This window comes from Melozone crissalis, unplaced genomic scaffold (genome assembly GCF_028551555.1).
Source record: "Melozone crissalis strain CALT ecotype California unplaced genomic scaffold, PUWL_Pcris_2 ptg000006l_1, whole genome shotgun sequence".
NCBI classification, from domain to species: Eukaryota; Metazoa; Chordata; class Aves; order Passeriformes; family Passerellidae; genus Melozone; species Melozone crissalis.
The window spans coordinates 32,244,286-32,270,953 of record NW_026535784.1 but is presented as its reverse complement, the minus strand read 5'-3'; the positions used below and the strand labels follow the sequence as shown (position 1 = coordinate 32,270,953).

Below are 26,668 nucleotides of genomic sequence, written 5' to 3'. Positions count from 1 at the left end.
ACAACACCAAGATTGAATGTACTGAACTTCAGTACAACAATTTTAAATACACACATCAAATTACAATTTTTGTGGAAAGGGGGAAGCTCCTGGCATTTAAACATCAACCTTTGTAAAACCAGCAATCTAGCTTTAGGAGTCAAATTTAATCATCAATGAATGTAACATTTATAGCCAGATCGAGTTCAGAGCAATAATCTGCAAAAGCACACTGGCACCTCAGGAATAGGAACCATGCCTGAAGAAGGCAAGCAGATGATCAAATAAAAAGCAAAGTGCTCAGGGAAGGAAAACCTACTGAGGAAAAAAATCCCCAGACTCTGAACAAATCCCTATGATCAGTTTTTGGTACCATGGAGGAACTCAAGGAGAACTTCTAGAGGCACCTTGTTGAAGGTTTTACTCCTTCCTTTACATTGGGAGAGGTTACAGAGGAAAGTGACAAAGGGGAAAGATGAGGCTTTCACTCCCCAGTTCTAACAGAAACCAAGTAACTGCAGTGGGAGACTTCTGAGTGAAACCTGCCTGGAGTGACCGGAAGCTGGCAAACGTGACAGCAAGTTCTTGTGATTTTAGTGGGTGGAAGGACCACTTGTTTTTTGAGAAGAGATTCCAGAGGGATTCAAGGAATTAAAGCCTAAATATATTTTTCTCTACATAGCAAAGTGCCAGAAATTGTTCTAAAGCCAAGAAAACAACAGGATAAACACACAGAGTTGTTTTTGCAAATGAAAGTCATGTTTGATAAACATTTTAGAGTTCTTCTAAAAAAAAACTTAAAAGAGATGAGAGTATGGAGATCTAATAATGGTGCATACTTGAAATTCTAAAAGGCATCTGACACAATCCCTTGCCAAAAACTATTAAAGATGTTGTGCTGCCAAAGAAGTTGTCATATCAGTACATTGTTTAAAGATAGAAGACAAAGGGTATGAAGGTATGAATCAGCAGTTGTTCTCTCCCCTAAGGATGTGCAGTGCCAATAAAATACCACAGTTCCTCTGTAGGGGCAGGCAAAGTATAACCTATTTCTAAGGGTTCTGAGACAGCAGTTTCTGAATGCCACAGTGTATTCCAGTAACACCAAGTTAAAGTTATAAAGAGATTAAGGAATTAAAAAATTGCAGAATGATTTCACAGAGGAAATAGGTGTTAAAACCAGGAAACCAAACTCACTGTAGATATTTGAGAACAATTCATGCTGAAAAAAATACAAAAATTCAGACTTTTGCACATATATATGGAAATGAACTCCAAGTTGACTGTTAATTATTCAGGACTGAGTTACTGTTCTGAAAATACAAGTGCAAAGGTTAGGAAAAAGCAAAACACCTAGGCATCATTTTTGGAAACAGTATAAAATAAAACATAAAATAATTTCATTTTTAAAAATAGATCCACAGTGTATCTGCAAGAAGTTCTACCTGGTGATCCCTCCTTGAAAAACTGGAAGAGTAAAGCAAAGTTCAACAAAGACAATTTAGGATACAAAAGAGCTCTCCAGCAACAAGTAATTAAAAGAAATATGACTCTTCAGTACGAAACAGAAACAACTAAGGCAGGCAGGATAAGATAAGAAGTCTACAAATTCAAAAGCAACACAGAGCACCTGAGGGTTGTTTCTAATGCCTGCAGGCCTCAACCAGAGCTGCACACTGGTGGGTTCAAATATCCCTGTCACAAACTGCTGGAGGAACCAGAGTCTTCTAAGGAGACACACACCTGACCTGTCACCTACCCTGCACAGTCCCTACATCCCCTGTTCAGGACATCACACCAGACCAGACAGATTCAGCACTATGTTAACCAGTTTTCTGTCCTAATTTACCAGTTCAAAGAAAGGGGAGGGGGAAGGAGCTTTTTAAAAGTGTGATTTAAAGCTACCAACACTTCAGTCTGGCCCTATGGCAACAGCAATAATAAAAACATAGTATGTATGGGAACTTTTTAAAGAAATTACTCTGTGGCATGCTGACATTCTTCTGACAGAATTATTTCAGGTTTTAATTGCAAATATAAACTAAAAATTTAATTGCTAATAACTTATTTACCAACTCCCTTACCCCCCCCCCCCCCCCCAAAAAAGGATAATAATAATTAGGGTCAGAACTTTCTAAAAGAAAATTATTTCTAGTTTCTTAGGTTTGGCTTTTGGTCAAGAAATGTCACACAGGGTTTGTTTGTAAAAGACCAAGGGCAGGTATGGGCAGCAGCCAAGTCACTGACATATTCCTACTTGACTAGTGAAAATGTACCAGCTGTGCTTCCTCACCTTCAGTGCCCTTGGAAAAATTCACATCATCTCTGGCCAACTCCTTCTATCAAGGAAAAACATAATTAGCAATTATATTTTTGGTGCAAAGACACATATGACACATAACAGCGATAACAGGAAGATAGCGACTCCTGGAAGGATTACTTCTATGGTATTTGATATTCCAAAGTGAGTAGCACAACCAACTGCAAAATCTCCTGATCATACAAGTACTCCTGGTATTATTTCTCAATACATACCTGCAAGAAGCTTGAACATGTATTGTTTTCTGGCACAAAGACAAAACTTCTCAGCTGCACAAAGGAAGAAAATCTCCAACTTTAAAGACACAGTTATCATCAGTGAGATCTCTTCTTTCTGTATTGTGGTGTGTGCCAAGATGGGAAGTAATTTCAAAAGCTGAATCAACATCTGGATCATGATGCAATGAACACCAGAGCTAAGAAGTGAAGGTCCTGAATCACATTCATAGCTTTTTTCAGAGATAATAAAAACATCAATTATCAAAAATTACTCAAGATCAATAGAAAAGCCTGAGGTCAAACATTTGGTAAGTTTTCAGCAAGACAGGAACACTCAGAATCATTTACAGCAGAATAATTACTGTGCTTCAAAAGCTGCTTTGGATAAAATAAATGGCCATTTTATTGACTATACATACATATGAGGGAGCATCAACTTAAGAGCTGAACTGAGTGCTCATGAAGATACAGAGCAAAACACAAAACACCTGGACTTCATGCTCTGGAAGTGATACATGTTCTAAGTATCTACTGAGTCCTTGCAGTGTCTTACAGAGCAAGGTGTGCAGCTGTAGTGTTCAGCAGTGCATGTGCAGCTCAAGCTGAGAGTATGACAGGATTAGCAGCTCCAGTGCTGCAGCAATCCTCCAGTGGGCACACACCAGAGCCCCTGGATTGAGTGAGTGCTGTACATACGTTCAGGAATGGAACCGAGTAGGCTTTGTCTTTATAAAAACACAGTGCATATAATTAAAGCTTCTAAAGGCAATTCAGGTATGCTGAAGATCTAGAAGTTCCTAGCTTTGTAGTGTTAGGTACAAACAAACAAAGCTCAAAGGAAACTCCTTGCTACTTTATAGGGACTAACTGATAAGAATGCAAAACTATGCAGTTCACAATCTTTGCCCTACTTGAAAAACTTGATGCAATCATACCTGCCACCCAATAAACATGTCTCTGCACTTTATTAACCTTTGTGTAACATGATAATGAAAATAAAATCTCATTCTTTCCCAAATTAGAAAACAGGACTTTATAAAAATACAGTGCTTTAAAAACATATCAGCACATTATTAAAGCTATCACTGTATCAAAACCAGATCTTTTTTAAATTGTTTCATACACAGACTTTGTAATACCAAACAGACTCTTCAGGCAGCTAAACACACACATTGCACCTCACTGCTGCTGAATTTCTCCTCTGACTAAAAAAGACCAAGTCAATTATGTACATCAATCTTCAAACGATTTCCAACCCTCTCCCTTTATTTAGAATATATTTATATTACCATCATGACATTGAAGCAGTCCTTTATTCAAGGCAGTACTTAGGTCATAAGCTGCAAGCCTCCATCTACAACCAGAACACTCCCTGTAATATATGGGCATTCTAGAAGAAAGACAACAGCTTGTGCAACTTCATGAGGCTCTCCAAATCTTCCAAGGGGAATTGCTTTCTTCAACTGATCTTCTTCCAAATGAGCTGTCATCTCTGTGTGAATAAAGCCTAAGAGCAGAGAGATTTAGGAAGAGTTACCTAACCTTCAACTAAATTTATCTAGTGGATTTCCCACTGAATCTTACAAAGTGAAATCTATTACCAGGATTCAGCACCAGCTACCATTCTTCAAAGTCTCCCAAAGCAGCCCACATCATTTGATGGCCAAATCACTTTATTATTTAACCAATAAAATACTTTTCATTTTTGGAAGCAATGATGCAATAACCAAAATGCAGAGATCTATAGAAGTCCATTTAAAAAACCCAAACAAAATCAAACAAGAAAGGGTAACTAAAATTCAATCCAAAAACTATATTTAATATCACTTTTCTAAAAGAAAAAATATACTCATTTCACCAAAATGTTCTCAATTAAAATATGAGCACAAAATGTCTGGCAAGAAACCCTCTCTGACTTTAAAGTGTCTGCATTCTATTTTAGAACTTATGGCAGTTCTTGCATAGTTTCTATTAGAGCACTCATCTGAAGAATATTTCTTGACATTTTTGAAGGACCTTTTTTACAGTTTTCCATTATCTGAGATTTGGCTTTCCCACTGCTGCACAACTCTACACAAAAGCTGCAGCTTTATAAAGAGCTGATCTTACCTGCTTTCTAGCTGCCATCAAGAAGGGAAAGACTCCCTTTTGCTTTCTACTGTAATACTCTGCCCCTTTATGATGGCTGTGGATGAGCTGCTCAACTCACTAAAGAATAAAAGTATTTTTCCTGCCTAGTTCACAAGCTGAACAGGTTCACGTGGAATTCTGAAAGGCATCAGAGGTAGCAGAAGGTGAGCAGCAGTGTACACAGCTATGGGTGGAAAAATTCAGAAAATATAGAAGGGTTTTTTCCTTAAGGGTGGCAGTTTGCTTGAACTAGATCATCTTACAAAAGCACAGCCTTTGCTCACAGAAATAACTTTCAGGATTTCCTCCTTTTACTACAGGGAGATAGGGGTGCTTTTATGACAGCTTTCTTATGGTTTGTCATGTTACTGTAATAACAAACAAGCATCCTCTAGCTGGAGACAAGGGTAGCTCTCTGTCTCTAATTAGATCTAATCCTTCCATCTGCAAGGACAGCAACTTCTGAAGAAGGATCAAAGGAAAAAAACTACATTCATTATGTAATAATGGATAGAGGAATAGGTAGATTCACTCTTCTAAATTTCTTGGTGTTCTCTTGAAAAGACTGAAGGTTTTCTAAAAGAATGTATTATACTTCTAACAAACAAACAAAATATATTAAAAATATTTACTTACAAAGCTGAAGAAAATAATAGAAATCAGTCTTAAGTTACTTTCAGAGTACAAGAAATATCCACAGTCTTAATGAATTGCAACAGTCAAGGATGCAGGAATTCCTCAAGAACTAACCTGGAGCAACAACGTTGACTCGAATTTGCTTTTTTGCTACTTCTTTAGCAAGAGAGCGTGAAAATCCAACTAATCCTGCCTTGGTAGCACTATACACACTCTGACCAGAGTTGCCTTTAAGTCCTACAATACTCCCTAAAATAAAGAAACATCAAAGAGAAGATTAAATGGGTAACTTGAAACATTGTACTCACTTGATCATTTTAGTTTTAAACTTGGAATGAAAAATGAGGTCACAAGAAGAGTAAAATAAGCATGACTTTATGCACTTTAGCCTGCTAGGATAAGCAAATGTCCCAATTAGTCATGATTTTTGTATAATTCATGTATCTATGTTGACCAACAAGCACCAGGAAAGTAAAATTAAGACTTTTCTAAAAAAAGTATCCTTGCCCACATTAAATAAATAAAGAAAGAAACTGACTAAACCTATCAATTCTTAGTTAATTGCCAGCAGCTGGTATATATATTGAAAGAATTGGTAAGAAGAGCAAAGTAATTGGTAAGAATAGCAAAGTTTCTTTTTTCAACAAAATAAAAACTCTGAGGTGTTTATTACTGAAAAAAGCTATTTAGAAGTTGCTGAAATTACACAAAAGAATAAGCACTCATAAAGAAATGCTAAATTTAGAATGTCTAAATAAAAGGAAAACAAGTAAATTGTAACAAGCAATGTAATATGTTACACCTGCTAAACATTTCTAGAAGACTAGTACACAGAACTCCACTGGCTGACACAAACAACTTACCTATATTGACAATAGCACCTCCCTGCTGCTGAATCATGACCTTTAGAGCAGCCTTGCATGTCAACATTGTTCCCAAAAGGTTCGTGTGAATCTGGGCTATCATATCTTCAGTCTTGGTTCTCAGTAGCAAACCATCCCTGACAAACAAACCAAAAAAAACCCAAAGAATTCAGTGAAAAACGCCCTGATCATGTTTACTCATAAAAAAAGACTGTTGGACAGAATATTAATGGGGTGTATGTGGCTCCATACATTTGAGCATTCAAAATGACAATGCTGCAAGAACTACACATAGCAAAAAACAAGTTAGCCATGCTTCTAGACACAGAGCCTCCTTTGCAAGCACTGTTTTGGACCATTCTGGGAGAAAAAGTAGAAGAAAGAATAGAGGGGGAAGTCAAACTTAGAATGCAGAAACTACAGTGAAAGCTGTATCATCTGTTAGCATTTTACTGCCATCAGAAACAAAATATTGGCAAGGACTTAATATTGTTTTCAGATGTGCTCATTAACAACACTCTTACTAAGCACAAAGGGCCAGAGCACCTTACAGTAGGCTGCATCTAGAATTACCTATTGTCTTGTCAGGAGTAACCAACCTGTTGATCCCAGCTGCATTAACCAAGTAGTTAATAGGACCCAAATTCCTCTGCATCTCCTCAAAAGCCTTTTGGACTTCTTGTTCACTGGATACATCACAGCTAAGTGCCAGATGTCCTGCTGTATCGAAATATATATAATGTCACAGTAAAAGCTGTATTTAATTCATAAACCTCCTTCAGAATGTATCAGCTCAGTTGCAAAACAGATGTTGAACTAGTTATAATTTAAGGAACCTATTTAATCCCCAGGCAATTAAATAAAGATGATTTTCAAGTATAGTATTCATTAGTTATGTGACAATTCCTTGTTTTATATTTTTTGCCCTTTGGAGTCAGAAGTTCAGTGTGAGCAGACTGGTCTCAGTTCTGGCTTCTTCAGGAGCTGAGGATGACTCATTTCACACCACCTCTATTGTGACCCCAAACAATTCCACTCATCTTAAAATTGCCATCATGCAGATAAAAAAGGCAATCTACTTTCTCAACGACTATTGTGAAAACAGAATCAAAGCAATACAGCTGGTTTTTAATGTTCCTCAGCCTTTATTTTCCTTTCCATCTAGCTAAACAAGAGGGGTTTTTCCACGAGTCCCCCAAGCAGGGAGCAGGGAGGGGTGCCCAGCAGCATACATACCACCACAGTGACGGGCAGTGCTCTGGGCCACGTCCAGGTTCCTAGCAAGGATGGCCAGGCGGCAGCCCTTCTGTGCCAGGAGCTCTGCCACAGCTCTGCCTATCCCACGGGATCCTCCAAAGACAGCACACACCTTGCCCATCTTCAAAATATTCCAGAAACTGCAAATAAACCATCAACTTTGTGTCCAGTAGAGCAAGACATTAACTGCTGTTCTTGTCAGCTCACAGCCTTTACCTGTTTGCAGCAGTTTGTAAGAGCAGGTTACAAAATGAGTGATTTGGTTTTTATTCGTTCATCTGCATTCATTTTTTTATTCAAAATAAACAGCTGAGCTAAATTAGACACCACCTCTACAAATGAAAGTTAATTCTTAAATATTTATGAAGTATTAAAAAAAATTTAAAATCATGCACATAATCTAGCATTCCAATACTAGAGTTATGGCAAATCTTATTCAATTGATGAATTATGTGATTTATGCACCTAAAGGCCACAATGTACTGTTCAGCTGTTTATTCAAAGCTGATGTACCGGTTGTAATTATATTGTTCTTGCAACCACTATTCTTGTGCTGAAATCATTTAGCCTCAAGGTCTCACTCCATCCAAAGTATCTGTGTTGGACACCACCAGTGCAAATGTTACTGAGTATGATTTGAAACTATTGTATTTACACTGGTTTAATACTGTCAGACTGTGTTTTACCACTAGCCTGGGGTTTTTTGTTTCTGCTTTTGAAGGAAGAAAAAAAGCTTTTTGAAATACGAAATTATTCTGAAGTAGCTAGCTTTGATGTTCAGAATGGAGTACACAAAGGAAGCACTTCTGTAGAATGATCTTTTATTCTGCAAGCTCTAGAAACCAATCAGCTGGTTTGGGATTTCCTGAGGAGACAGGGGCAGAATCAAGCAGTAACAATGAATCTTTTTTCCATAGATTTGAATAAATCCTTTTTGAACCCAATTATACTGTCTTCATCCCGAGGCAACCAGTTTTATTATTTGTGGGAAAGTACTTCCTTTTGTTCTTAATTTGCTTTCTGATTAGATAATTCTATGCATTTCTCCTCATACCTTCCCCTCACTGTTTCACTCTCCACCTGTATCCTTTCAGGTCTATTCAGTTACTCCTACACATATGGAAGCTATTCAATACATCACTAAAGAGTGTGCCAGTCCTTAGACCTTACCCTTGGCCTCACTGAGCTCTATTAAACCCTTCTGGATGAGTGATGATCAGAAAAGCACATGGTACCGAGTGTGCCAGGCCACCACCAACCCATGCAGTGGCATGATGAGTTCGGTCTTCTGTGACAGAGTCTGAACAAGCAGACGGTGTGTCCTTTTCCCTAATTAAGTATTCACAAGTGCCTGAAACCGACCCACGTGTCTGCCTTCCCTGGCAACTTCTCAGAGCAGAGAAAGCCCCTCGTGCATTGACCAGGCATTCACAGGCGGGGCCTACCTGCAACACAGCACATACAGTTTGTGCTTTAACACAGAAACGCCACACAGGCCCCCTGGAGCTGGGACTTGGGAGGGAAGAGCTGCAGCAGGATTCATGCCCCGCTGCTCCCTGGATAAACAACGGAAGGGAAAACCAGCTATACTTGGAGCAACAGGCACACGCAGGCACCTCTATCACCTTCGCTCTTCTTTCAGAGCCGAACTAAGTAATGCGGGACGCCGGGGCTCCGAGGGCACCCCCCCACAGCGCCCGGCTGCCAGCCCAAGGAGGGCACCTTCAACCAGGGCGAGCGGGCTACCCCCAGCCGTGCCCGGCCCAGCCCGGCGCCTCCCTCCTTCCCTGCTCCGCCCGTGGGGCTGAGCTGGGCTCCCGCCCGGGCCCGGCTGCAGGTGGAGCCCTCGGCACGGACAGCGGGAAGCGGCGCCCGCGGGGCACGCCGGGACCGAGCCCGAGCCCGCGCGCCGCCGGTGCCACGGTGGCAGCGGAGTCGCCCGTGCCGTCCCTGCGTGTCCCCGCGGCCGCTCCGCGCTGTCCCTGCGTGTCCCCCCAGCCCTGCGTGTCCCCCCCCCCCCCCCCCCCCGCCCCGAGCCAGGCGCGGGCTGCGGGGCGCACGGGCAGGGAGCAGAACGCGAGGAGCGCGTCCCACGTGCGCTCCGGTACCTCCCGGCCGCCGGCTCGCTTCCCCCACGGAGCGCGGTTCCCTCCCCGGGCAGGCCGGTTCCGCTCCGCGCTGAGCGCACGCGTCACGGCGAGCGGCCTGACGTCACCGCCGGGGCACCGGCCGCCGGCACCGGGCTGCGGGCCCGGGGCGCTGCCGCGGCTCTGCGGCCGGACGGGGCACGGCCCGGCGCTGAGGGGCTCAGGCCTCAGCAGCCTGGCACACGGGAGGCCTCTCTGCTTTCACCTCACGCTTGCCGCTTTGCAACTCCAATTTACGGCGTCCGGCCTGGAGCTGAAGCTCTCAGTCCTGCCCTTGTTACCCCCTTCCTGCACAAAAACGTGCTTGATATAGAGATACAAACAATTCGATGATTCAGGATTTTGTTTCTCTCATTTTCACGTATCCTTGCCCCAAAATCGCAAGGACCTTGTATGGGGTATCGCTGTAGCAGAGGAGTTAAATTTCAAACACGTTAAGGTAGATAAGCCCAAAATACAGAAGCATCTGTGAGAGTTCCTATTCAGGAACCAAAGCAAAATTCATGATATGCAATTAAACTAATATTAAAAAACTGTTATAACAGTAATGCTATTTACAGTTATGATCTGTGTCCGATGATGTGCTGGAGGGGTTTCTGTGGACTCTTAATTAAGTCACACACACTGAGTAAATTTACCCCCTGAGGAATACTAATTAAAGCTATGACAATTTTGTACCAGAGTATGCTTCAGATTTTTTTTTTTTGAGAAAAATTATTATTGTCATTATTAATTGTTATTCTTCTCCACAGAGTAATATGCTGAAATGATACTGGAGTTTCTATAAGCAAGCATACAGTTCTTGATTTTGACTTGAAAGTTGTTTTCAGAATTTCAGATTATATGTGTTTCAGGGGAGCTGTACAGCATTTAATAACATTAGTTCTATGCATCTGGGATTCTTCTTCCACAGATTATTCTTTACATATAGAAAAAAATAAAGCAGATTTAGGCATTGGCAAACAGGTGAGCATCTGTAAGAAAAATAACATGTTGAAGGAAAGCTATTGTGAGGATTAGTTTCTTTTGGCAAGTATATTTAGATTGCAAGTGGCTCTTTTCAAAAGAGTGAATGAGATTTTGTGATACAATGATGTTTCAGATCATGCCATATTCTGAAAGCCTGGAGGCCCCAGTGTTAAAGAAGAAAAGGCACTGACAGATGAGACTGTGACTCAGAATAGTCTCTGACCAGGATTTCTGGTACCCAGCATAATTAAGGACCAGGACAGCTTTTTCTCCAAATGAAGCTTACAAGCAAAGTAACACAGAGTGCAAAAAAATGGTCCTTAGTGATGTTTTCTGAAGTTGTGTATACCACAGAGAAAATAGAATCTTCCTGCTGCTGTCCTTATACAATATGATGCTCATAGCTAACTGAAAAAAAATATAAATAATTATGACTTTACCTTATTTCTGACCTGTGTCCTGAGCCATACAGCTGACCTACCCTTGTACAAAAGTTAAAGAGTCATCTGTCTTGTGCTGTTAAGATTTTGCTGACACAGAGTAAGCATGAGTTTAGTGTGGGTATTTTAAAGTGTGGTATAGTTGACAAAGTTAAATATCCTTTTCAAAAGTTCAGACAAGATTCTGTTTAATTCGTGTTCATTGACTTAGTGTTTAAAACCAGATGTATGTTCATTCATTGGCCAAAGTGACATTAGCCTTTTTTTTCCAGATGCCTGGATAAATCATGAGATCAGATTAAGCAGAGTTCAGCTGAGCCAGTTTATTCACACTGATTTCCCAATAAAGCTAGTGGAGTGCCAAGAGACAGATCAGTGTCATAATGATTACCTTCCCTTTTGGGGGAACAGTAGCTGATACAAGAACTTGATCTGATAGACCTGTTCCATCTATCATGACCAAATCTGTAACAGCTAGTTCAATCCTGGTCATTATTATGCCTGCCTTACTATTAATGTGAACATACAAGCTAATAATTCTTGTATGTCTGTCTGTGTGACCATGTGTACACACACTTGGAGCCTGTCCACAATGTACAAAATGACACAGCTGTCTTTCCTCAAGCCTAAAGCAAAAATACTCTTCCTAAGAGAGTTATTTATTCCTTTCTAAAGGTTTTTAGTCATTCTCCCACACAACCAAGATACTGCTTTCAAGTAAGGATTTCTCTATTAACATGGGAAAAAACAAAATAGCTCAAACAGGAAATTATATTTGATGTATCTAAAAGCGCAAAACAAATCAGAGCAAAATAGCACAAAACAGGCCACTATAACTGAGGTCCCCTCTATCAGGTATTTCAAATTCCTCCTGGGTTTTGATTTAAGGCAAGATTTACGTAGGAACTTGAGTCTAATCATTAATCACTTAGATTTCTGCCAGGAGTCACACTTGAAAGAGCAATGCTGCTCCAATGTCCAGCAGCATTTCATTCTGTTCCCTGTGCTGCTTGCGAAATGCCTCCCACATTGCATGGGTTTTGTGTAAGGCCAGGGACAAAGCAACTGGCTGCACGTGTGCTCAGTCCTGTTGGAAACAAACACCTCTGGTTAGAGCACTCAGCCCTGAGAAAACCTGCTTTCAAGTCTCCTCCCTTGCTGGAAACTTGGTCCCTAACTTCAGGGTTTCACCACTGAACAAGCTTGTCATAGCCAGCAGTCTGAAGTGGTTTCAGTTTATAGGAACAAGAACAAAAAATTAAAGTGGGCCAAGAAGATTTGACACTCAAGCCAGATGATCACTGTCCAGAAATGTAAAACCTTGCGGATTAAGCATCAGTTGAAATCAACATTCAAGAAACTATTTTGCTTTTCAACTGGTGTATTAAAGATGACCTCCCTAGCTTAAGCAAATCTGATGATGGGAACATGTATCTGGGATACAGGAGTCATGGGCTTAGAACAGAATTAAGCCAGGGAAGAGCTTAAGAGGTTTCCTTCTTTCCAGGCCAAATGATAACTCCATGGCAGGTCACACAGTCAACACACGGCCATGCATTTCTTCCAGTAAAAAAAGGGGTGTAACTGGACTAGGTGCCTTGTTTTACCTGATAATTTTCCACTTTGCCTGGGCAGCTCAGCACTGAAGCTGCTGTCTCTTTTTTTTCCTCTTTCTTCAGGAATGCACTTGTCATTTACCTTGGGAAAACTCCGGTCTAGTTACTGATTTTATATATATACATGCTATACACGCATACAAAATATATAAATAAAGAGCTAACAAGTTTTATGTTGCAGTTCCCAAATGTCTTGGATATGGCCTCAGCCTTCTAGGCAAGTGACATAAAGCTGAGATAAACTGCTGAGGGAAAATCCAGCTGCCTTATTGTATGACAGAAAAAAACCACCCCTCTCCTCCCAGTATTTTGCCACTTGACAGACTTTCCCAACCACAGCTGTTCAGATATTTAAGTGTCCAAATTGCCACACCTTTGCACTTAAGTGATCTTTTTTTATGACACTGCAGTCTGTTTTGTTTTTCTAGACCATGCAAAATCTCTGCAATATTTGTTCTTGTGTGATAACAGTGAACTTTTATCATGCCAACATGAAATGGATTTATACAGTTTAGGTAAATTTTCAAAAAATTGAAAACTTCTTCCTCTTAAAAAATTTCTTTCTGGTACTTCTGTGAAAAGTATAAAAGCTCTGTGAAAACTCTGAAAGCAAAACACAACACCAAAACCCAGAACAAAACAAAGCTATCAGAACCTTGGCAAATTACCTAATGTTTTCATATCCTCCTGGCTAAACAGGTTTTCCCACTAGGACCAGGATTATTTCACACGTCAGTGTGGGGCCCATGTTTGAGTTAGCACGGTCACTGAACTGCTGCTGCTCCCAGTGAGCAGTCAGGCACACCAGGGAGGGAACAGAGAGGAGCCTGTGTTATTGCTGCTTCATCTGCTGCTAAAATGGAGCACCTCACTTCCAGTGCTGCCCTGAGGAACCTGAAATGTTAAAATAAAACAACCCCAACATCACCCACCTCTGCAAAACTGTGTTCAGGAAACATTTGTCTCACATTCAGCCTCTGTCCACAGGTCCTGTCTGATCACAGACACTGGACACTCCCACTGTGTATCAGTGGACTTTGGACTAAAGAGATGGAATCTAGCATCTCAGCATGTCCTGAAATCCCTCACTTCTCTCCACGCATCCCACTCCTTCTGTATGCCACAGAATGTATCCCTTTTTAGCTCCTAAGTCCCAGGCCAGGACTAGGAACAAGGAAGAAATAACCAGCTCATCCATCGAGGGAATAAACTCACCACGTTCTGTACAGCACCCCTTTGACAGACAGCTTTTCAAAACTACAAAGTGCATCACACAGAGCAGTCAGCATCTCCCAGAGGGCAATCTGGAAAACAGTCAAAGCTGACACCACAGAGTGACATGTCACTCCTAGCAGTCTCCACTGACCATTTTGTATAGAAAGGATATTTTTTTTGTGTATTGCATATTTCATAAACATTAGGAATATCACTGGAAGTCTGGTACAATAACATCCAAAAGTTTTGCAGAAGTATTTGAATATTCCAGAGTAAATAACTCTCCTCCTGTTCTCTTAGAGGCAATTTACTTTTAATTATATCTAATATACCCAAAATGAATTAGTTTTGGGAAAAGCACTTAAAAATAGCTAAAAACCATTTATAAGCATCTACTCAAGGTCTTGCATAATTTGCTTTTATTTTACATATGAACATCCTTAACTTCCCCATTTTGCCTTTCATAGTCTCATCCATATTCCCATTCAGTACATATTTATATAAGCTCCAAAGTAAGATTCATAACAAATCACTTCAGGAATTAATTTATCTTGTAAAAATCTATGTTTAACTAATACTACAATTTCTGGTGAAAAAAAGGGAGTATTTTTGAGAAGTATTCATCAGTAAAGGTTTTCACTCCAAAACATACAAAAAACTGCTCTCAACATTAGGATTAACAGAAAAAAGTTTTGTCTAACCAGACAAAATTTCCTTTCTGTTATGGTGGAGCAAGTGTCAAGGTTTTCCTGCCATAATACATCCCTATTCATAGTCTCAGGTGTCCAATCTCCACAAATGGTATGGGCAAATACAAATTGTTGCCTACTTTGGTCCTGTGATGCAGTCTCCTGAAAATTTTCTGTTATCTACTCATATTTACAGTCAGTAAACTCTTTGCTTTGTTGAGGAGTGGGGAGGAGGTGGGATGTTGGGAGAAATGGGAAAGTCATAAAGAAGTGAGGGAATAAAGACAAAGATTTGACCAAGTGATTTGGACTGAACTCATTAGGGTGAGAAAATTCAGCTAAAAGCTTATTCTAGAAGAATAGAAAAATATAGTTAATAAGTAACAAGAGTTGATCCTTCACCTCCCTTCTCATGAGGGACTTATACAAAGCAAAGCAAAAATCTTTGTTTCATAAACACAGTAATTAACACCCAGGAAATAGCAGATCTGAGGTACATATACCTCAGTCATTCCCCCAAATACCTACCTTGACATTCATAACATTTATGAAGAGTTCAAAAGCTGTTTAGAGCAGGAAACTGAAGGCACATCCACAAGCACAAACTGTTTTTATAGCCTCAGCTATTTCAGCATACATCCAATATGTGACCGTGAATACGTTTTCAAGGGCAGCCCTAATGAGGCACAAATGTACTGAGTACAGGAATACCAACTTAATGTAGCACATCCACTCACTGACAGAAAGCAGCAAGTCAAGGGACTGAGTAGTCATCCCTCCATAATTGCAAATAGCTGTGATCCTAAACATAAGGACTTTCACTGGCAAAACTTCAGCTGATGGCTTGCCAGCAATGACTGTTGAACACACTCCATAATAAATGGCAACTGTGATGGTGCTAGTGACAATCACTCAGATCTCACAGACTGCTCACCTCCTTTATCTTCACCAGTATTATAGGAAATGTCAAAACCAATATTCTTTACAGCTTGTTACCATTTTGCAGCCTGAATCACATCTAGTAATGCTTACAGAGTTTTTGAGGAACTCCCAACATTCCGTTTTCTCCATAAGATTGTCCTAAATAAATCTGGTATCATACCACATCTTCTTGCAGAAATATTTTGTTGTCATTTCACCTCACTCATGTACTTAACTGAGCAGCTGAAGACTTCATCTTCTTGTGACATACAGAAGCCCTTACTGTTGTATGTCCTTCTAATAAAGTAGTCAATCATAATAATACCCAATCATCTGGCTTAACAAGGTAAGAATTAGGTAATTAAAGATGAAAAGAAGTATTTTCAGATGATTGCTTACACCATTTTTTAATTTATCTATCACAGTGGATAATTTCTTTCAATAATTATCAGGAGATAGCATCCTTGGAAAAAATTAGCTATTGTTCACACCAGACTGTCTTATAAGTAATGCTTGATTATATAAAATGCATACCTACCTTATTTCAACAGCTGGGCTTTTTTAATCATCCCTCATCTAGGTTTTGATTTGTAAGAGCACAGTTTATGATGAGATTTTACTAGAAGTCAAACATTTTCTGAGCTCCCCATAAAAGGTCTGCCTGACAGCACCCAGTTAATTGTGTGTTTTGCAGAAACCCAGGACTGCACAAGCTACCATCTCTAAAATCCAGAAGGTAATTTTGTTATTAATCCTATATACTAACTTTATAGGAAATAGAGTTGAAGAAGGGGGGAAGAGCAATTCAGATTAGTTTAGATGGTGTGTATTTTACCATATATTTTACCATCAAAAATGATGAACAAAAATTCTAATTCTAAGCTACACAATACAGGCTGATACAGCTGTAGGGGTGATACAGGAGCCTGGTTTGATTTCTTTTTTCCAGAACAGGAAAAATTTATACATATATATATGTAATTCCTGGATGTATATTTTAAATATATTTCTATAGTTTTATCCTCACTTGCCTAAATCTTTTGTACTTTTTCTATCCTGAACGTAGAGAATTACTGTATACTGCACATCACAGGGGTGGATTATCCCCAGCCTGCTGTAGACAAACTCTCCTTCCACTCAGAATCCAGCCTCTCTTTATCCAGTTTCTACACATCATGGGTTTTTTTCTTGACAAAAGAAACACTCCCCACACAAGTTTTTTTGCTGGATGTAAAACCATTGTTTAATTGTTTATTTTGTTGGTTTGGGGTTTTGTTTTGGGTTTTTTTTTGTGTTTGGTTAGTTTTGGTTTTTGTTTATTTGTGGGGGTTTTTTGTTTGTTTGTTTAAGTTCTTAAGGAACTCTATATTTGTCGGAAATGTAGAGCACTGAAAAAAATAATGAATAAAATTCAGGAATGAAGTAAATTTGTCCATACTTAAAATTTTTTTTTAAAAAAAGGTTCAGAGAGCTAGTGCAGCTGCTAAACCAGAAAAGATGGATACATGAAGACCATGCATTTATCAGAGACTCTGCTGTTTTCCCAAAACCAGGTATCTGGCTTCTACTCCAGGTTGTCTTTCTGCAGCACAAGGGTCATTAGCCATGATATTTTAAGCTGAACCTAGAACTTCAACCAATCTTAACTACTATAGAATAGTCCATTGCTTTTATCTATTTTCCTTCTATGTGGATAATGCTTTTGTGGTTTTCTCTCTTCCTAGTAGACAAAAGAAGGAAGAACACATCTCTCTTTCCAGCTAACATGAAAAGGAGAATCTTTTTTGTCTCCAGTCTTTTCCCTAACACTGCCCACAGACCGGAGATTTTCATACAGAATCACTTGAATTTGGGTTCCAGCGACTATCACTGAATAATACCAGAGAGCATCACTCAGATCATAAATATCTTATACAAGTGGGTAACATCTCTGCAGAGTGTGCACTGTTTACATAGCACAGTTTATTTCTGTTGACTTCATTGAATCATTGTTGAATTTGAGGATGCATTTCATAAACAATTATTCTGCTCTAATAGTAACAAGTTACACATTTGCTTTACAGACACCTCAGCGAAGCACTCCTGTCAACATGAATTGTCTCTCATGTTCTTTAAAATGTTTGGGAAAAAAATATGGCATGCCATCTGGCTCCCAAGCACTCATTAAATCCATTGGAATATGAGTGTTTAAGGAAGCTAACATCACATGATGCCCACAAGAAGGAAGGAAACAAAGAAGGAAAAAGAAAAGAGAAGGAAAGGGAGGAAAGGAAAAGAGAAAGGGAAAGGAAAGGGATTTAGAGATGATACAAACAAGAAATAAAGGATGTGTTTACAATTTAATTTCCTTCAACTAAGGGCATGCCAGCCATTTCAGAGAATAAAGAGAGATGACAGCTTCTGTTCCCAGGAGTTTTTGGTCCAAGATTACTTTCCAAGTGAAATGACGAAGGAGAAAAAAAATCTAGCAGGGGAACGGAATGCTAACACCATAGAATATTTGGGTTCCTCAGGGAAAGGGTGCCCCCATGAACTGAGATTCACAAGTCATGCTACAAATTTCTTTTAAGACTTGCCAAATCACTTTGCCTTCCCCCTCCAAATGTCAAGTCTCCCATCTTTAATTGAGGCTAATGACTGTCAGCTTCCCATATTGGCTCAGCCCTAGGGAAACATCTCCTACTACCTAGCTACTGTCATCTTCTGTGGAAACACCTTTAGGCCCTAGAGTAGAAAGGACTGCACCTGGTAAAAGTGAATTGCTGGATATATGCAGGATTAAAATCCCATCTGGACAGACATTCTCTTTTATTAGGGGAGCTGTCAATAATTTTGTTCACGAGAAACTTAAAAGGATGTAGATTAGAAATGGTCGGGGGAGCTTCCAAAGAGATGTGTTTAATTTCAAAAAATCTCAAAACAACCCAGGTTTGACATTAACTCTGTATTTCATGTAATTTTGCAAATAAATTAACTGAAATTTACTAAAAACAACCAGACTGTCATTTGCTGGCATATGCAAACACTTTGCAAAAACAGAGGCATTTTTTGGTACTGTACACTTATGTTCAAGAGCTGTTAAATATATGTAAATAATCTGATTAATACATGCTAAGCAATTGTACTTATGACATGTTGGTCCATTGCCAGATGACAATGATGCAAGAAAAAAAACAAGCTGAAATCCTATGGAAATTTCAGGGAGCCCAGAGAGTAAAGGGGAGAGGAGCACAACACATAACTAAATGTGATAAGCAGGGAAAAACAACAAAGGCCTCATCCAGATGACAGCAGGACAACATCTACTGAATGACATGTGGACTAATGGTGGGTCAATTTCCTCCACTGTAAGAATTGGGTAATGTTGTGCTTACTGACCTTATCCAGCCTCTCTGCATTTTCTCAACTCAGTGCATAACTATTTTTAGCAGCAGTATACTCTGCAAAATATTTTATAACTCTTTTTGGCTGTAAAGCTGCATCCAGTTGCAACATCCTTCATAGCTTTAACTGTTTCTTTGAATCCACAGAACTAATCTCAGAGCTGTGGGATTTTGTCAGCCATGGATTCCTGAATTAGAGGAATTGGCTGAGCCTCTGATGGAGGAAACCAAGAATGAAGAGATGGAGCCTATTGAATGAGGCCCGGGAGGGATCAAGCTTTTATAGTAACAAAAGCTAATATTTTCAGGATATTTTTAATTTGTAACCTACAGGCATAAATTTTGTGAAACTATGAGGAAATTGTAGTCCTGTTTTCTTTTTCGTACTGTTCTGAGATATAACCAAAGTTGTTATAGGGATTCAGGCCTGACTGGATGGGGCTTTGAGCAACCTGGTCTAGTGGAAGGTATCTGTGCTCATGGCAGGAGGTTGGAACAAGATGTTCTTTAAGATCCTTCCCAATCCAAGCTATTCTATGATTCTGTGACTCACAAATCTACCAAGCTGAAGATGTTCCTTCTTCTTCTTCAAAAGAACAAGACCATTTGTTACACTAATTGATTATTCCACACAGTTTGTGCTGCCTGGTAGATTACAAATGTCCAGTCATATGTTCTCCTGTTACCCAAACACAAAGTCCCCTAAAATCTGAACAAGACATTCTTGTGCAGCTAATCTGCACTTCAGCAGAGTGCCTGCATGAACAGCACTGGTTGAGAAGTTTTCTAAATGAGGACAAAAGATTCTCATTCATGACGCTGGAAATCTTCATGGTTTTAGCTCAGTTTCCTTTAAAACCCCTCTGAGAATGACAGACTCTTTACCATCAGCAGTGTTTTCCTAGCTCCCATCATAACAGGTAGGAAAGACAGGAACAGTCACCTCTGAAATGTTTGCAGAGTTTTTGCCAAATTAATTCATGTTCTTTCTGTATTCTGCATGAAACCACATGTTTTTACCCCAAATATAAAAGGGAGATCTCTCATGGTGATGCTTTGTGAAGGCTGACCTAGAACAGAGCTAGATGGAGTTAAAGAATAGAGTAGGTATTTATTAAAAGGGCTCAATGGATACACCTTGGGCAGCACAAGAGCTTGGCTAGGGCTACACCCAAGATGAACCCAAAATGGTCACAGAAATGGACAGCCGGTCATGGGGTCTCCCACCTTCATAAGTTCTGGTCCATTAGCATATTGGAGTTAATTGTCCAATTACAGCTTTAGGTTATGAAGTCCCATCCTTCTTGTTTTTGTCTCCTCATTCCACTGTCGTTTATGCTCTTGGGTCTGAAATTTGGATCATTGGTTTTTGGTTTCCAGCTAGAGAAGGAATTGCTTTGTCTACCTACTCTGTGAAGAGAGCTTACCATCCCCTAATATGAAGCCCAGAACTACACACTGAAGAAGCAGCACAAAATCTGAAAAAATATAAAAGCTAAAACCTGAGGCATCAATGGAAGCTTCTAGATCCCTACTTTGGTTCAAAGAAACAAATGAGGCGTTCCTATTCCTCCCACCCACAAGTTAGTGGACACAGAAGAATCCTGAATCTCATTCAAAGATTTTTTTATGCCCCCACCTTTTCCACTCACTGGGTGGCAATCTGTCCTCCACCAAGGTGCAGACAGCACCAGTGGCCTGTCTCAAAAATCAGCCAGTTATTGACCTTTGCAGCCTGGCCATCTCAATAACACTCCAACATTTGTTAAACACTGTTTTTCACAAAGCCAGACCAGATTAAAAGGGTAAGTACTGCAATTCCCATTTTGTTTGATCAGGTAAAAATTGCTTCCCTTTTTTTCTGGTTTGATTTTTAAATTTTTTTTAATTTTTTTTTTTTATTCAATGGAACAGTATCTTCAATTAGAATATGGAAAATATACCCAGACTCTCCAAAGTGCTGTATTTTTCCATCCTAAGTGTTACAGTATCCAATAAATCAATTTCAGACTTGAAATGTCAATTTCATTTCTTTTTGCTGAATTAAAAAAAGCATAAGTAACTTCTCTTTGTAAGTGACATTGTTTTTTTCTTTTCTTAGAACCACACCATTATATTTCCAGGATAGTCCAGAGAGAAAAAACCACTGGGATTCAGCAAAATGCCTCATCATACATTTAAGATCAGGTTTAAATCTACTCCTGTTATGCAAAGCTCTTGCTCTTTTTTGTTTGTTTTGTTTGTTTGTTGGGTTTTTTTTGCTTAGTAATACTCCAGTGCACTTAATCCTTTATGAAATGAAGGCCTAGGAGGTTAAGTGGTGCATGTGAAAAAGACAGAAAACGAGGTGGTTTGGTATAACATCAGGCTACATTATAATTAGCCACTAGACATGCTAGTTTTAGCTATAAAAAAGTAATTTGAAGTTATAAGCAAGACATTACATTAATGCCTTAGGGACCTTGTTTATATTTGGAATCACTATTTCAGCATCTAATATCTCTTCCAAAAGCATTCTCCTGTGTTACCAAATATAGCTGAAACACAACACAAGCCGGCTCTATAAGCTTTTGTAAAGTTGTCCACAGTGCTTTTAGTTACAAAAATATGGGCTTTCTATTTGTGTCTTCGGTATGCCAGACAGAAATAACCTTTGAATAACAAATATTAACCAGATGTTGACCAGAATCTAATATGTGCCCTTGGGAAAAACAAACAAACAAAAAAATAACAACCCACCTATTTCCTTAAAAATGTTGCTTTTGACAGGACTGCAGTAGAGAAAACATGCAGACAGACACATGACAGATCTTCAGACACACAAACTACCAGTTTGGAGTATCTGGCTGGAGTTCCAGCCTCTGATGGCAGTATCTGATAAAGTCCAAGAAGTTCCAAAGTACAGGTTTTCTAGTTTTTCCCCAAATTAGTTGCTGCACTTGACAAAAGCTACTTCTTGGTGGATTTAGCCATTACTCAATAGAAACAGAGCTGTGGGCTAATTAAATCATAGCTGCACGGGTACACTCTATTACTGCCAGTATGAGACTGTGATACTTTGTAGTCAAAACCAAACGTGTTACACTGATTGGCAAAAGTAGGGAGAGAGCAGATGGAACAATTCCCACATTGTCTTGTTCATCAGTAACACACACCACGGAGTCCCCACAACAAAGGTTTGCCAGTACACACCCAGCACTGAGACACATCCCCCCGACTGACCATTTCCCATCAGTGTGACCTCTGAAGAGAGGTGCCAGCTCTCACAGCCTGGCTTTGCCATCTGAGCTGTGATGCAGCTCTGACAGCAGTTTGTGCCATCAGCCCTGGCTGTGCCTGCACCTGGGGGCTCTGGTGACACAGCCAGGTCTCCAGAGCCCACCTAGACATGAAACCAGCTAAGTTCTGTTGTGGTCCTCATCTTCAGCACCCAAACACTTGGTCCAATCCACTTACAAACCTCCCTGACCTACTGTGGGAGAGGAGCATTAGCATCATTACTATGGAATGGCATATTGTAAAACAAAAACCCCAAAATAGCTGTGGCTGGAGCAGGCAATGAATGTTTCACTGACCTCTGTAATTATCAGGCTGCTTCTCCTCCCACCCACTCCCCACTGACACATTCACTGCTGACATGTCAGTCTTTACAAAGGGAACTGCATCACTTTCCCAGACTCAGAACCTGATGCCCAAGCCTGCTGATCTTGCTGTAGAGAACAGCATGTGGTGTTAAGAAACATCACCTAGAGAATTTTATACATTAGTAATTAACTTTTCTTTGATCATCTCAGTGTTCACTAATGCTGCCAAATCAGAGAAACAAATTACAAGAGCACTGTTGTGTTTTACCATTGTGGCCAAATTTTATCTGCATTTGACACTAAGTTATGTGGATTTCCTTAAAAAGGAGTGTTCTAGGTAAGGTAAAAAACAAATGAGAAATACCTTCTGCCATTTTCTTGAGAGCAGCTATGGCAGACTTCCAAACAGTGATAGGGTTGTGGTATGTACAACTGGACCACTTAAAATTTGGTCCTGAACCGGTCTCTGGCTCTTCTGACAGAATTCCAAGGCCATCTCATTCTTGCTCTCTCTTTCCTATTTATTGGAGACATCCTCAACAGAAACTCTCCAGCTTTCTGAGAATTTTAGAAGTCTGTAGCAGAAATAACTCATTCAGTATTGAAATACACATTTGGTGCAAGTAATCAAGAGTACTGAATGCCTAGGCAGAATGATTACCCATTTTTTTAACTTGTAAAATGTTTGTCTTTTTGCATGGTTCTTATCTTTCATGAAAATGTGGATCTTTACAAAGCCCAATAGTACTTTATTTTAAAAAACTATTAGACTTTATCCTTGTAAAAAAGCTATATTGTGTATCACAGATTTTAAATTCTTGAATGCTAAGAATTTCAGTGACAGCAGGGGCAAATAGTTACTGGTGTACTATAAACTTACAAGCTGGATAGCAGCGTACAGTAATGCTTTGACAAGCAAGAAAATAAGGAGATTTTCTGATCTGTGTGTATTCAAAAGACACACTAAGGCTGCCTACCAGAGGAGTAGAGAGAAATTCTTTGAACTGTAAACTTTTTAGAGCTAACATTCTTCAGCTTATTCAGAAGTTCAACCAGCTGAAATAAGAAATTTGACCTAGGGCACGTCCCTTGTTGTGGAGAACAAAGTCGATGACTACTTTAAAGTTATTCTACTGCTGACTCATCTCCCCTCCCAAGCATTTGCAGATACACCATGAGAAAATAGAGCAGCAACTGACCACAAAAGATTCTGGGACTAGCAGCTGTTAGCAAACCAAGGCCCAGTATGCAATTGTGGATCTGGAAATTTATAGGTTTGATCGAAAACTGAGCAAGTCTTCTGTGCTTCACAGTGCTGCTAAAAGGCATCATCTTTGATCTAGTGCCTCAGCTGTACCAGTGGGACAAATGTTTTTTGAGAGAAGCATAACACAGCCAGAATAGCTTTGTATTTTCCAAGTATGAAAATCATCCAACTCAGTTTCTTTCGAACATATTCATTCCTTTAGGGCAGATGAGATATTTTCCTTCACTATTTAACAGTAGGGGGCATATTCAGTGTATGCCAGCAAAGTTTAATGAAATCAATGAAGTAGCACTGATTTGGAGTAATTGAGAATCCAACCATGTGTTCTAATGCCAAAGAATCTGGATATTTCTAAGGGCTTATATTGCTTTCTGGGAAGGGGGGGGATGGGGAAGGGGGGGCTTGGGGGAGTTGGGAATTAAAGTCCATTTGCTTTGTGAAATGGGGTTCCATCTAAGAAAGCAGAGACGAGAAAACACCTGCACAGATATTTTAAAATCCTGACAATTTTCTTTCTGCCTTTGTAATTGAAGTGTATTTGGTCTTGATGTGCCAGCCAAATTTCCACTCTCTACACTCCTGTACAGGTTGTTCTCACCACTGTGAAATGAGAATGTAGCTAGTGTTTGGACATCCTGTGCACTGGTTTTGATCTGAATGACTACTAGATGCAAACATCAGAAGGCCTCTGGGCCATGTAACCTGAACCATGTGGGCACTGGAGCTGGGTGCACAGTGCAGCCAAGTTCTGCTCATTTACATGTGCTAAGGGGAATTTTTACAAGCTTGTTCGAACTGTGAGTAATTGAAATCTGGGGCTAATGTCACTGTGTCTAAATTTTCTTTACTCCACTGAGTAGGAACAGTAGAGCAGTTAAGAACTGCTTTTGCCACTTTTTAGCAAAATAATACAGCTGACAGAAAAGAGCATAGTAGAAGGAGCAGACAGATAATACTTTCTGAGATCTGCTCAGAATATTATGTAGAGTGTAGCCACCCTGATTTGATATGCACACATGAAATGCTCATTATTATGAACAGATTTTGCATATTGCAGATTTGGTATAGCAAATCCACTTTGTTTTGTTCCTTGCACCAGGGTGATTGTGAACAAAATGCTCTTCAGCTGTTAAAATGGATCAGTTAAGTCCTTCACCCACAGAAGGCGGGTTGGAGGACAGTTCTAGAATGGTTTAGATGCTGATGATCATATTTGGAGGCAGATCTGATCCATCAGAATCTATCTTCAAACTCACAAAAAACAGTCAGCCTTTACTTTGTAAGCGAATTTTACACCACATACCTCAGAAGCACAGGAATCATCAAGCAAAGCAGGAAACAGATGCAAAAAGGTGACACCTCAAGTTTTCAAGAGCAGGTGCTTACCTCAAGGTTGTCAACAAGTTTGTCTCCCAGAAAGTAAGAGCTACTGGGATGACACTGTGGAAGAAGAATGCATTGCATCTTGGTATGCATTTCTCAAGACATTCAGCCCTCTAATGTTAGTGCTATTGCATAAAATATGTAGAAAGTGGACTCTACCTCTGTTTATTAATGCAAACCTGCAGAAATACAGATGCTTAGTTTTGGACTTCAAATGTATTTGACAGGAGAACAGCTTGTTCTAAACACAAGCACCAAACAAATACAAGCTGAAGAGACTGGACAAAGACTGAGGGCTGCATCTTCAGCCTTAGACATCCAAGTTCCTCTCAGGTCCTTTCACAGATCTTGACTCTAGTAACTAAGGTAAAATCACTAATAAGTTAGTTAAGATTCAGGTCCCATATACAGGTCTTCCAAATCCTTTTCTCTTTCCCATTTTTCCCCACATCTAATGTCCATGTTCTCATCATTTATCATCATCAGCATTCTCAGCTCTTTTGTTCCTATATACAAATATTGCAAGTATTCAATTTAAAAAGAATTATTATAAGTGCCGTTGTTGTTGTTATTTGAAAGATTTATGACACTGGTTTTGTTCAAGTCAAGCTTCAAATCTGCTTAAAGTTTATCATAATTAACCAAGTGCAGGGAATGAGCATCTGAGCCTGATTTGAGAAGTACACATATTGCAGAAGCATGGTAGAAATCCAAGGAATATCAGTATATCCTACAGAAAGCAGTGATGACACTGTAGGCGTTTTAGTAATGCCAGACACAAATCTCTTTAACTAGACAAGTGGATTCTAGTGTTTCATTAAGGTCAATGTGCACCTTTAAACACATTTGCTTAAAGCTACTGGAAAGAACAAGCCAGACAAAATATTTTGCCAGCTCTCTGAAAACAGCCAGAATGCTCACAAGCCATATTTTTAAGCCTATGCAAAACTATCATAATTGTCATTACTGCTATAAGGCAAAGGTAATGAAGTGAGGGTGAACAGGATTTCATATACCTTTGGCAAACCAAATGATAAACACATTATTAGAATTACTCAGTAATTACAGTACAAAACAAGCAAACAAAAAAACCAACCCAAAGAAACAGTCTTACTTCTGCTACACAGCCACAATGTTCGTCTATACTTTTCTCCTATGGATGCACTGGTGTCAGACCACAATTCTGAAAAGCCAAATAAATCTTGCTTTTCTATAGTCTCCATTCTGCATTTCTACAAATCATGTTGCCTTGCTCCCTCTCCTCATCCCCCTTAATTAAGGAAGGTTAGATGAGATGCTCCTTCTTTCAGAGAGCACCCAATGCTGCACCATTCACTGCCAGCACAATTTAGGTGCTGCTTGTCAATCTTAACTAACACTGAGCTTATCGCAGTAGCTGCAACACTTACCGAGTCTCGAACATTGGCAAACACTTTTAGGATTAATTTCCACCAATTTTCCCAGAAGCCATGTGTATATAGCAGACATGTAACCACATGCAAATCAAGGTCTCTTCGTTAGCCAGTTGCTGCCTGACTGCTGTGCACAGAAAACTCCTTCAGGCAAACAAGTCCCTTGCCACCCAACACTTCTGCCCACAGTGGAAGTTCAGGCAGATGCTTCAACCTCTCCCAATCTATCCACAGGTCCA

The 26,668-nt window shown here is 39.7% G+C and overlaps 1 protein-coding gene across 2 annotated transcripts; it reads right to left on the bottom strand.

Annotated features, from left to right (window-relative positions):
• Positions 1 to 3,466: 3,466 nt before the first annotated feature.
• On the bottom strand, positions 3,467 to 7,591 carry CBR4 (carbonyl reductase 4). Of its 2 annotated transcripts, none has more exons than XM_054294697.1 (5): positions 7,383 to 7,591; positions 6,746 to 6,866; positions 6,147 to 6,283; positions 5,398 to 5,532; positions 3,467 to 4,024 (listed from the first exon to the last, which is right to left on the bottom strand). In XM_054294697.1, exons 1-5 carry the CDS (start codon positions 7,522 to 7,524, stop codon positions 3,846 to 3,848), a joined length of 714 nt encoding a protein of 237 aa, XP_054150672.1. In that variant the 5' UTR covers positions 7,525 to 7,591; the 3' UTR covers positions 3,467 to 3,845. The 2 variants fall into 2 exon arrangements, with proteins under 2 accessions (XP_054150672.1, XP_054150680.1); XM_054294705.1 differs by having other exon boundaries at positions 6,746 to 6,863.
• Positions 7,592 to 26,668: the final 19,077 nt, after the last annotated feature.